Source organism: Amblyraja radiata, chromosome 15 (assembly GCF_010909765.2).
Source record: "Amblyraja radiata isolate CabotCenter1 chromosome 15, sAmbRad1.1.pri, whole genome shotgun sequence".
NCBI lineage: Eukaryota > Metazoa > Chordata > Chondrichthyes > Rajiformes > Rajidae > Amblyraja > Amblyraja radiata.
The window spans coordinates 27,356,171-27,369,571 of record NC_045970.1 but is presented as its reverse complement, the minus strand read 5'-3'; the positions used below and the strand labels follow the sequence as shown (position 1 = coordinate 27,369,571).

Below are 13,401 nucleotides of genomic sequence, written 5' to 3'. Positions count from 1 at the left end.
CAAATACTTATCTCTAATAATGACCTACAAATTGATATAAAAAGAGATTAAACAGCTTTGCTGACATTATCACAAATCTATGGGACAACTTACTCTTAGACACACCTATTCACATTTTGGGCTATGTTTTGAGTAATTAATTGGCATTGGAGATACTTCAGTAATCCACAAAGCCACTGCAGAAGCAATGATAGTTTGTGCAAGGATGGCTTTCATCGAATACACAAAAATGAGTTTGAGCTGGCATATGTTTTGTGGATTTATAAGCTTTCTGAACTTCCTCCACATGTGTTTTGCTTTATGTCTACAAATAGATATGATAACTTGCCATTTATTTTAGGTGCGTAGGAGCCTGGATGACATGAAAATGATAACTGATAAATAGGAACATGTATGCATATCCTGTGCTATTATACAAGATACACTTACTAATCTCTTTCTAGCATGAGTCTTGGATTGCTTTTCTTGTTTATTATTCCACTAATTAATTATTTACCTCCACTTCCATGGAACACAGTAACGTACAGCAGGGGAACATGGAACAATGTCTACACTGACTATGATGCAAACTTAAACTAATTCAATCTGTCTGCACATGAACTGTATCTCTTTATTCCCTGCCTGTTCATGTGTTTGTCTAAATGTCTCTAAGAGAAGGCTGACGTATTTACTTCTGCCACCTCTCCTGGCAGCGTGTTCTAGGCACCTACCACTCTGCAAAAAACACATCTATTCAAAGCATTAAAACAAAGTTAACATTTTTATCCTGGGAAAAATATTCTGATTATCTACCTTATCTATGTCTCTCATAATTTTCTGGATTTCATCAGATAACCCCTCAGCCTCTGATACTCAAGAGAAACCAACCCTAGTTTGTCCAACCTCTCCCTAGATCTAATATACTCCAATCAAGGTAACATCCTTGTGAACCTCTTCTCCACTACTTCCAAATCCTACACATCCTTTTTATGGTGTAGTAACCGGCAATGCTCATAGTACTCAAAAAATGTCATTTCCATTGGATTGGATTCAATTTTATTGTCATTGCACTTTTCAGTGCAACAAAATGGTTTAGCCTGCAGTCATAACATAGAATAATAACAAAACAAACACTCAACACAGTTTAAAGTCCCAAAGTCATTGTCTCTTCCCTCCTCGCTCTCCTCTGCGCCGAGGCAATCCAAGCCTCCGATGTTGCGACCCCGCCGGGTGATGGTGTGCAAGTCCCGCGGCTGAATCCGAGCTCCGCAAACAGGCCGGTTCAAACTCCGCGGCCCGGGGCGGTTGAAGTTGCCGAAGCTGCCGCCCTCCAGTACAGCTGCAGTTGCGGGAGCACCGGAAAAACAGGTCACCAACCTGTGAGCTCCCGACGATGTCGTCCACTGGCCCACGGCCAATCCTCCGAGGCTCCAAAGTCGGGTCAGAAGTCGGGTCGCACCGCAACCACAGCCCTGAAGTCGGCCAGCCTCGCGTTGGTAAGTCCTGGCTCTGCCTCTGGAGCCTCGAGGTCGGTCCCAGTTGGAGGCCGCCAGCTCCGCAATAGGCCTCAGCGCAGACGGACACGGAGATGGGAGATACGGCAAGAAAGGTCGCATCCCCCCCGAAGGAAGAGTCAAAAAACATGTTACACCCACCCCCCCACAAATACACAACTAAATAAACCGAAATAAACTGTAAAATCGGGACAAAAAGAAAACAAAAAAAAAGACAAACGGACTGCAGGCGAGCCGCAGCTGCAAGGCAGAACCGCCACTTCCGGAAAGCTTTAGACAAATGCAACATGACTTGACAACTTTTATACTCAATGGCTCGAGCAATTAAGTCAAGCGTGCCGTACGCCTCCCTTACCACCTTGTACACTTGTCTTGCTACTTTCAGGGAGGTACACACTGCACCCCAAGGTCCTTCTGTGCATCCTCCTGACATTCATTGTATACTTTCCTTTTTCATTTGACCTCCCAAAATACTGAACTTCACACTTGTCTGCCATTCCTCTGTCCAAATTTTCAACTGGTCTATATTCTATTATTTCTTTTGACAACCTTCCCTACTTTCCACAACTCCACCAATTTTCACTACATCTGCAAACTTACCGATCAGACCAAATACATTTTCAGCAAGATCATTACTATGTATTACAAATAACAGAGGCCCCAGCACTGATCCTGTTCATGAGCCTCCAGTCAGAACCACCCATAGCTACAGACGATACCAATATATTTTTAATTGAATGGCGCTGTTTTTCCTTTGTATTGCTTCTCACGTGCAAAGGAACAAGATGCTAATATGGATTTAAGAGAGAGTTAGATAGAGCTCTAGGGGCAAGTGGAATCAAGGGATATGGGGAGAAGGCAGGCACGGGTTATTGATTGGGGATGATCAGCCATGATCACAATGAATGGCGGTGCTGGCTCGAAGGGCCAAATGGCCTCCTCCTGCACCTATTTTCTATGTTTCTATGTGATTTTAAGGGAAGGAATCCTCAATGAATTATAGCTGATGATGAATTAATTAAAAAAGGGATAAAGATAAGGAGTGAATTGTTTGTTTCTGTGAATTGATAACATTCACTTATGACAGCTGTGATTCAGTGAAATGTTAAAATATATAGTGCTGTCCATAATGTTTGGGACAAAGACCCATCATTTATTTATTTGCCTCTGTACTCCACAATTTGAGATTTGTAATAGAAAAAAAAATCACATGTGGTTAACGTGCACAGTCAGATTTTATTAAAGGGTATTTTTATACATTTTGGTTTCACCATGTAGAAATTACAGCCCACTCCCCCTTTTCAGGGCACCATAATGTTTGGGACACATGGCTTCACAGGTGTTTGTAATTGCTCAGGTGTGTTTAATTGCCTCCTTAATGCGGGTATAAGAGAGCTCTCAGCATCTAGTCTTTCCTCAAGTCTTTCTATCACCTTTGAAAACTGTTATTGCTGTTTATCAACATGAGTACCAAAGTTGTGCCAATGAAGTCAAAGAAACCATTATGAGACTGAGACACAGGAACAAAACTGTTAGAGACATCTGCCAAACCTTAGGCTTACCAAAATCAACTGTTTGGAACATCATTAAGAAGAAAGAGAGCACTGGTGAGCTTACTAATCGCAAAGGGACTGGCAGGCCAAGGAAGACCTCCACAGCTGATGACAGAAGAATTCTCTCTATAGTAAGAAAAAATCCTCAAACACCTGACCGACAGATCAGAAACACTCTTCATGAGTCAGGTGTGAATTTGTCAATGACCACTGTCCACAGAAGACCTCATGAACATAAATACAGAGGCTGCACTGCAAGATGCAAACCACTGGTTAACTAAAAAAAATAGGATGGTCAAGTTACAGTTTGTCAAGAAGTACTTCAAAGAGCAACCACGGTTCTGGTAAAATGTCTTTTGCGACAGATGAGATGAAGATTAACTTATATCAGAGTGATGGCATGGGCAAAATATGGAGGGGAGAAGGAACTACCCAAGATCCAAAGCATACCACCTCATCTATGAAACATGGTGGTAGGGGTGTTATGGCCTGGGCAGGTATGGCTGCTAATGGTACTGGCTCACTTAACTTCATTGATGATACAACTGCTGATGGTACTAGCATAATGAATTCTGAAGTGTATAGACAAATCCTATTTGCTCAAGTACAAACAAATGCCTCAAAACTCATTGGCCGTGGTTCATTCTACAGCAAGACAATGATCCCAAACATATTGCTAAAGCAACAAAGGAGTTTTTCAATGCTAAAAAATGGTCAATTCTTGAGTGGCCAAGTCAATCACCTGATCTGAACACAATTGAGCATGCCCTTTATATGCTGAAGAGAAAACTGAAGGGGACTAACCACCAAAATAAGCATAAGCTAAAGATGGCTGGAATACAGGCCTGGAAAAGCATAAACCAGAGAAGACACCCAACAACTGGTGATGTCCATGAATCGCTGACTTCAAGCAGTCATTGCATGCAAAGGATATGCAACAAAATACTAAACATGATTACTTTCATTTACATGACATTGCTGTGTCCCAAACATTATGGTGCCCTGAAATGGGGGAACTATGTATAAATACTGCTGTAATTTATACATGGTGAAACCAAAATGTATAAAAATGGCCTTTATTAAAATCATGTGTTTTTTTTCTATTACAAATCTCAAATTGTGGAGGACGGAGGCAAATAAATAAACAACGGGTCTTTGTCCCAAACATTATGGAGGGCACTGTGCTGATTAAATAAAACAGGAAATAGCTTTGTTTACTCAACACAATAATGATTACATGAAATACAAAGAAGCAAATAATACTCATAATTAATTGCAGTACATAATGCTTGTAAAGAAGTAACAATCTCACCAATAGAGCCAAAAGCTAGATCCCACGGTGAACTTATCGATTGTTTGACTCCCATTTTGCCGCCTTCCTTGTCAGTTCCCTGAACTCCTGTTCCTGCTATGGTGCTCACCTTTTCAGTTGTAAGGTCAATCTAAACCAGGAAATAATGTCAGTCAAAATCCATATCTTCAGCGAGTCTACGTACAAATTAGAGACAATTGACTCTGCCCATTACATTTCACACTTAGAGGGGACATTTTAATAATTGTGCAATTGCTTTTTTAAAAGGTACTTGACAGAACGTTACAGCAGGTTGCGTAAATCTGAGGATACTATAAATGAGTGAATCAGCATGAGAGTAAGTGCATGAATAACACCGTGTGTGCATATGATAATAAACACGTCACTTGTTCACAGGATGGAAGCCCTTATGCATCAGAACACAATGCATAAATTTCAGCCCCTATTGTCCACTGTATTCCTTTTGGATTTCAGGTCAAGTAAGAGTTTAGTTCTGCTGGCCAGGGACCGTTGTCTTTGACATACTGGGTGCAAGAATTAGTGCTATTGCTGAATAGTTCCAATAATCTTAGTTCAATCCACACCTCAGGTAATCTCAGGGGAGATTCCCTGGGCTGAGTTCCTCCAACATCCCAAAGATATGTTTGTAGATTAACTGACTGCTGTATATGTAAGAAGGAATGCAGATGCTGGTTTAAACTGAAGATAAACACAAAAAGCTGCAGTAACTCAGCGGGACAGGCAGAATCTCTGGATAGAATGAATAGGTGACATTTCGGGTCGGGACCCTTCTTCAGACTGGTTAGGGATAAGGGAAACAAGAGAAATAGATGGTTATGTGGAGAGATAAAGAACAATGAATTAAAGATATGCAAAAAAGTAACGATGATAAAGGAAACAGGCCATTGTAAGCTGTTAGCAGGGTGAAAACGGGAAGCTAGTGCGACTTGGGTGGGGGAGGGATAGAGAGATGGAGGGAATGCCGGGGCTACCTGAAGTGAGAGAAATCAATATTCATACCACTGGCACTGAGATGCTGTTCCTCCAATTTGCATTTAGCCTCACTCTGGCAATGGAGGAGACCGAGAACAGAAAGGTCTTTGTAGGAATGGGAAAGAGAATTAAAGTGTCCAGCAACCGGGAGATCAGGTTGGTTCACGCGGGCTGAGCGAAGGTGTTCCGCGAAATGATCGTCCAGCCTGCGTTTTGTCTCGTCGATGTATAAGAGTCCACATCTTGAACAACGGATACAGTAGATGAGGTTGGAGGAAGTGCAAGTGAACCTCTGCCTAACCTGAAAGGACTGTCGGGGTCCTTGGACAGTTGAGTGAGGAGGTATAGTGACAGGAGTTGCATCTTCTGTAGTTGCAAGGGAAGGTACCTGGCAGGGGGTGGTTTGGGTGGGAAGGGATGAGTTAACCAGAGAGTATTGTAAATGGCCCCTGGTATAGATGAGTGGCAGGAAAAGCAGAGGGATCTTGATGGCTCATGTGAGAGTGAACAGGTTTGCAGAGAGATAAGTGAGGAATGTGATTAGAACCTAGCTTTGACATGGGGCCAAATGGTCTCTTTCAGTAATGTAAGGAAATATGAAAAATGAGATAGTTAACTATAGCTAGGAGAGACAGAAGTTCTGTCCCAAGCAGCATACTAGGTGTAATGGCAATTTCAATCCTTTCCATTGTCATTACTACACAGGCAGGGAGCGAGTGCCCAAATTTACGCAGTTGATAACAAAAACGAATTTTCCAGTCGTTATTTCCAGTTTAATTGATTCTTAATTAAAGTTGCTGTAAAAACAAAGAAGTGAACATACCACATCCTCTTTATTCTTATACAAATTGTAGCTTTCCGTTTTAAAGGGCCTGTCCCAATATACGAGTTTACCCAAGTGCTCTCCCGAGTTAAAAAAAAAAATCAAACTCGTGGTAAGTACCTAGAATGTACGTAGCGGGTACGTCGGAGCTCGGGACGTTTCTTAGCGGCTCGTAACGCTAACGGTCAGGTACTCGGGAAACGCGGTAATCTCGTGAAGTTTTTTCAACATGTTGAAAAATGTCCACGAGAGTCCCGAGTACCTACGAGCGGCTATTACTGTAATTCTCCGAGTTCAAGTCAGGGTAAACTCGGGAGAACTCTTGAATTACCTTGTGCAGTGGGACAGGCCCTTTACTATCTGAACTGGTAAAAACTGCATTATTTCTCTCCTGCTGGCTCCAGTCGATCTGACCACTCCCTGCGGCTTTGCTAGCCTAATCCGATGTTTGTCACGACCATCTACATATCAAAAGCCCACCCCAAGGGTACAAAATAATTCTTCAAGAAATATCTAGATAAAATAAAATATGCTAACAGTAACTAGCCTAACCAAAAATGGCACCGACACTAGGAAAACTTACCTGATGCCAGAATCCTGCATAATAGCATGTAAGGAGTGTAAATTAAAGAATACAAATTTCAGGCATTGTGAATTCTTTGGCAGATTAATATTTCTAAAACAATATTGAAGTTAACATACTAGGCAAAATTGGTTGGCTTTTAGAAATATATTTACCCTTTCTGAGTTAATTAATCTCAATTGGGGTGGCTATCGGAGTACATGAGTTAATCCCAAAGGGAAAAAAAATTGAGGCGCCACTAAAAATGAAATACTTCAAAAACATATTTCAGAACAATCAATCACAGAGGTTAAGTTTTAGTTTATTATTATCACGTGTACCGAGGGACAGTGAAAAGTTTCATTTTGCATACTATCCAATCAATAATACAATGCATAAATACAATCAAACCAAGTTCAAGTTCAATAGGTAGAGCAAAGGGGGAGATACGTAGTGCAAAATATAGTTCTCAGCATTGTACTACACCAGTTCCAGTGACAAAGTCCACCGTCCACAATGGGGTAGAGGTGAATTGACCAGAACACTAGCTTATGGAAGGGCCATTCCGAAGCCTGATAACAGAGAGGAAGAAGCTGTTTCTGATTCTGGTGGTGCTTCAATTTTTTTCCATTTGGGATTAACTCATATACTCTTTAACCACCCTAGTTGAGATGTATTAACTCAGAAAGGGTACAAATAGTATCATTATGCATTACTGGACAAATACCATTATCTTAAGTTGAGCTCGCACTGCAGGAATAGCTACACTACTCCAGTTCCTCCGTCATTTCTAGCTACAAGTTCACCTTAAGGATACAAGCCCCATTGTTCTCTCCATAAACTTCCCATCTCACTTCCTTTAAGAATGGGCTGATACCTACCTCTCAGATAAAGCTTTTTGTCAACTCTCCTAACACTTCTACATGTAGTTTTGATGTGAACTTTTGTATGAAATATTTACTACTACATTTTACTATACGGTACTATATCATTATAATACTAGTTTAACTATAAAAACAAACTACTGTTCTTGATAGATCTATATTGTATGCCATAAGGCTAAGTAGACTACAGGCAGTTTGCATGTGTATTAATTTATGGTATAAATTTATATTTATGTAAATGTTTTAAAACGTTTTTATCTTTCTGCAATGGGCTGGAATGACATTTCCTTCTATTATTAAAATTAATTCAAAATAATGATTATAGAAAGCAACAGAAATAATTTATACACTACCACTAGATCCATTTACATTTTTAATGTCAAGTTATGCAGTTAAACTAAATGAAACAAATAAACAATGTTACTCCATAGAAAGTAAACAGCATAAGCCCAGCACTAAAGCTTTATTTAAATATTTTTTTCCCCTTACCTTTCTAATTGCATGGTTCTCAGTATCTGCCACGTAGATTATATTATCTTTCATCAATATCCCCTGAGGCGAATTAAAAGTGGCTTCTAAAATACTCCCATCTTTCCATCCGCTCTTTTTTCCTGGTTGTTAAAAGAAAAATCTTACATACTTGATTCTTCAACAATAACATTATAAACATCTATCTGCATATATAAAGGTTATCACAAGCTTCAGAATAAGGAGCTGAAGAGAGTCGATGGAACAGATATATGAGCAGAAATGAGCCATATGGCCTCTTTGCACATTTCTGTCATCCAACATGGATACAGATTGATTTTCTACTCATTAAAACTTCTTGTTCAATTCCCATAATCCTGAATATAAAAAGAGTACTGACAGCCATCAGGGAGAAAATATTTAAGATTCACACTTTCTGATAATAGGAATTCCCAGACTTTTGTCCTCAAATCTGACAGAAGGAGAACACGTTTATGGTCGGGACCCTTCTTCAGACTGGTATCATTATCTTTATTTGTGCAGAACTCGTTGATTTCATTAATTTTAGAGGTGCAGGACTCATTGATTTAATTAACTTTACTTCTTGTTCCAAACATACATTGGCACCACCATCCCTGAACTCTTTCCCTGCTCCATCGGTGACAGCATTGGGGCTGCCTCCTGCAACCGTGCAGAACTTGTTGACTTCATTAACATTATTTCTTGTTCCAAACTTACACTGGCACCATTCCCCAACTCTTTCTCTGCTACATCGACAACTGCATCGGGGTTGCTTCCTGCACCCGTATGGAACCCGTTGACTTAATTAACTTTACATACATGCTCTTAAACTCTACAATAACTTTCAATTCCTAGGCCCCCATTGCCTCATCTTTACCATGGACATCCAGTCCCTTTACACCTCCATCTCCCATCAGGAAGTTCTCAAGACCATCCGATTCCTTCTTGAACAAAGACACGATCAGTTTTCCTCTACTAAAACTACCTAGCGGGACTTGCCCTCAAACTGAACAACTTCTCTTTTGACTCTTATTACTTTCTTCAAGTTAAAGGTGTGGCCATGTTATGCCTCCCTTTCTGTTGGTTACGTTGAACAGTCCTTGTTACAATTGTACACGGGCACCGTCCCCCAACTCTTTCTCTGCCACATCGACGACTAAATCAGAGCTACCCCAGCACCTGTGCAGAACATGTGATTAAATTGATATAACTTGAGTCTGAAGAGGAGTTCCAACCCAAAACCTATCCATGTTCTCCAGAGTTGCTGCTTGGCCTGCTGAGTTACTTCAGCACTTTATGTCTTTTTGTAAACTAGCATCTGCATTTCCTTGTAACTTTCTTCAAGTCTGATCCCTCAATGTGAGACTTTGGATCCTAGCTGAAGAATTTGTAATATTCAGACACCAAAACAGCAGGGTTGTAACTCATTCCAAGTTCAAAGTTCCACAGTATGACTGTGCTAATATAAATAATTAAACTCATAAGGAATGCTCATCGTTCTTTATCAGTTTTGTTTAGTGTAATTTTACCATCAGTAGAAATTCCTGCTTATTTTCTATCTAAAAAGACACAAATCTACTTACTGTTGGAAGGGTATCAGAGCCAGATTACTATTTTGTACTCAAGTGGAAACAATATTTTCAAATTTTTGATAAGCATTTACTGCTGAGATAATTTTCCAGAACTATTGCTTACAAGGGTGTGGTTAGTCGCAATGAATTAGGCATGAAGATATATATACTAAGAAAATAACAAATATCACTTACATTGTATTTTGTATTTAATAATATGTACCAAAAGGTGAAGGAGAATTATTATATGAAACCTTTTCTCTTTTAATATGTTCCACAAAAACTTCAATCTTTGACCAAGATTTCCTGAGTGGTGTCTTTTATAAATTAGTTTCAGTTACAATTTTATTTGAAGGGATATGCTTAGAAAAATCAATTTTGATGTTGTTAATATTTATTTCGGTAATCTTTACAATTCACATAAAAATGAACATATTAAGAGCTTATGAATTCTCATTATTAGGTATTAATAAAAAGTGATGGTTTGCAGAATTAGTTTTACATATTATGTGTAAAATAGCTGAGAAGATGAAATATTTTCTCACAAAACAGATACTTTCCTGTTGAGCTTCAAGTTAATCCAGTACAAACTACAATATTAGAATTGGCGACAGCACCTTTAGTTCTCTCTGCCTGTACATCAACCTACAAGTCTTTGGTTTTGCTTTAGTTTAGGTATAGCCTGATTATGAAGGAAAACTGTATAGTTTTGTAACTACAGCTAATTGTTTTTGCATGAAAGGATCCATCAAACTTATGTGTAAAGGTACACTAATTATTGGCCACTGAATATTGAAGTGATTGTTTTCCCATTCATTGTTAGTACAAACCCTATAATGTAAACCATATAATTTTAGTTTTATCAGCTTGATTTTCACTCAATTGATCCTCCACTGTACCATTAAAGGTGGAATGATAGGGATAAAAATATAGTTATAGATACATACAGCACAGAGACAGGCCCTTTGGCCCAACTAATCCATGCAATCAAGATGCTTATCTGTGATAGTCCCATTTACCAGTTGTTAACCCTCTATCCCTCCAAAACTTTCCTATCTATAAGAAATTAAAAAAAAACACATGTTATGGGAATCTGAAGTATTAAAAGTGCACAGTAGGATAGTTAGCTACCAAACAAATCCATTCTCACCATAACTGTTCATTGCTTGTTAATCTACCAACTCTTTTATATGTTCATCAACCTCTGGTGTATTTACAGAATTTATTTGATTTCATATCTAATAATTGTATTTCCACAAGCATGTATTATCATTTGATTATTGAATAATAATTTATCTACTCTGCTTAAAAGTGGTATATTTACTAGTATGCTTGATCAATGAAAATATATATTTACTTTAAATGTAGAAATCAGATTATAGTCTTACCTCCAATGGAGTAACGAACTTGTCCATGTTTTTCTATTACCAAAATCCTATGATGGCCAGAGTCAGCAATTGCTAGGTTACCCGTGGAATTGTCCACTGCAATTTTACCCAAAAAAAGCAAAGAAGAAGGTGGCAAAGAGTCTTTGTATAATTTCAGTTTGATTCCTTGATCCTTAATTTTGCCCTTTTCTTTGTAATATTTCAATGTCACCGAAATGAAGGAAAAAAGCTTTTCTCTGTGTCCTTCTCCAACCAGGGTGAACAGTCTATTTCCCCTTGGACCTAGAATTACAAGTGTTGGCCAACATGTCACCTGAAGTTCATGCCACAGGTTTGCATCAGCATCATTTACAACTGGATGTGTAATATTATAACGAAGAATAGCACTCTGAATGTTTTCAAGAACTTTTTCATTCGGAAACTTTGCTGAATGGACACCAACAACTACCAGTCCATCTGGAACAGATATAAACAGAAGAATTATAATAGTAAAATACAATTAGTTGAAAAAATAAGTTAAAAAAAATAAAAGTAATCAATATAAAGTGATTGAAAGAATATCAAAAATAATTGTTGTAGTCCTGCTATAATGTGATGGTTGCATTCCTCAGAAATCTTTGCATTATAGAAAACAGTCGAGTCGAAGGGGAAAAGAGGGTTGGGGCTGGAGAGTTTTAGACTCGCAATAACAAAATTTTATTTTCCTACGGACATTAAAAAAAATTTTTTTAATAGCTATACATTTATTTTTGTTACTGCAAGCTAGATACTAGAGGCTGTATGTTTGTTACATTATTGAATATCAATAGAAGTGATTGCTTGTCAATTTCTATGACCGCGTGCTAAGAGACAATGATGTCCAATTGCTGCAAGGAGGTTACAAGGAAACAGTTTATTTCTATATAAAAAATTTAAAAAAAATTTAAGATGAACTACCAATTAGTCAATGAGAAGATTCAAGACAAACAAAAAAGCTGATCACATGCATTACATCCACAAAAATAAATTAATCTGCAGGATACATAGTTATTTACTTGGCATGGTTGGCATATTAAGGTGCGTTAAGATAGCGTAATCTTGTGTTACTGAAAGCAGTGTTGATGGATCATACTCAGTACTACTTGATTGAAAAAAATCAACCCTGGAGCCTTTTCTTAATTTAGCAGTTCCCTTCTGCTATCCTACAGAAGCAGATAGGATCTGCGGGAATTTAGACACATGCAAAACCTCCTACAAAAAAAGAGCAAAACAATAGGGTATTTGAAAAAAAAAGATTTATCCGATTTAAAGTAGAAACTGCAAATTAAGTATTTTTGTGCAGCATTCTATTAGAACACTTTGTTATCCTACACATACATCCAAGTCAAAATAGCGTTTCAGTAGCAAATTTGCCTGGCCATTGAGATTTGGGTGGGATTTTCCATGCAAGAATATTGCCACCTTATTATATACTCATAAATTCAATACTTAAGATTTGGTTAAAAATAATTATATGTTCCAATATTAATTACAAACATGCACAGACAAGCACTCTCTTAGTCCGACGTAAAATTAGAGCAATGACATTTCTTCTCCATCTTTTCATATATTTCTTTATACTTTGCTATGCAATTTTCCTTACAATTCATGACCATGCACTTGGTTTCCCTACTTAACAGGTTATCCTACTTTCAAATATCTTCAGTTGACTACAAAATGCTTTCTGTCTATTTTTAGTGTTTTGGGCACCGTTGAGATAAAGTTGCAAGCAACTTGGGTGGTCAGCAGTCCCTCTTCTGATATTTTACTGTCTCACGTATTAATGTTTGCTGAGTCACCTAACCTGATCAGTTTGATTACTTTATAGGCTTTATGGAAATAAGTTATACAATTATTTTGGCAATGACAAATCTTTTGCTTGTTATGTGTCGTGAAGTCCTTTTATTCTACCATTATGCACCTTTTATGGAAATTCAAGCACGTCAGGAACATGTTTATATTTAAAAACTACCACTACATTTGAATTGTTATTCAAGAACTCATAATCTGCAATGCCTCCACTTTTAAGATTGAATTTCTTACTAGCAATTAATATCAACATATTTTTTAAATGATAATTAAGCATGAAATTAAGCTCCGTATAATTTTGGAATTGATTGTCAATTTGCGTAGTGATAAAATATATCATTTTATATGCGTCACAGTTGTTAAAAAAATTAATAATATTCTATAAGGGGAAAACTGTTAGTGAAAGGAAATATATGAAGATTTTGTCTGACAATGCATTATATATTATTACCAAGTCGGGAATGTGTTTCACTGAAAACTCATTAGACCTGCAACTGTACAACTCC

The 13,401-nt window shown here is 38.0% G+C and overlaps 1 protein-coding gene across 1 annotated transcript in view; it reads right to left on the bottom strand.

Moving 5' to 3' along the window:
* Positions 1 to 13,401, bottom strand: part of nhlrc2 (NHL repeat containing 2) — an 80,956-nt gene that overhangs the window by 46,798 nt on the left and 20,757 nt on the right. Inside the window, exons 3-5 of the mRNA XM_033033915.1 lie at positions 11,069 to 11,524; positions 8,110 to 8,231; positions 4,359 to 4,488 (exon numbers count right to left, since the gene is read on the bottom strand). Coding sequence (XP_032889806.1) covers positions 4,359 to 4,488; positions 8,110 to 8,231; positions 11,069 to 11,524 — 708 coding nt within the window. The remainder of the gene's footprint in view (positions 1 to 4,358; positions 4,489 to 8,109; positions 8,232 to 11,068; positions 11,525 to 13,401) is intronic.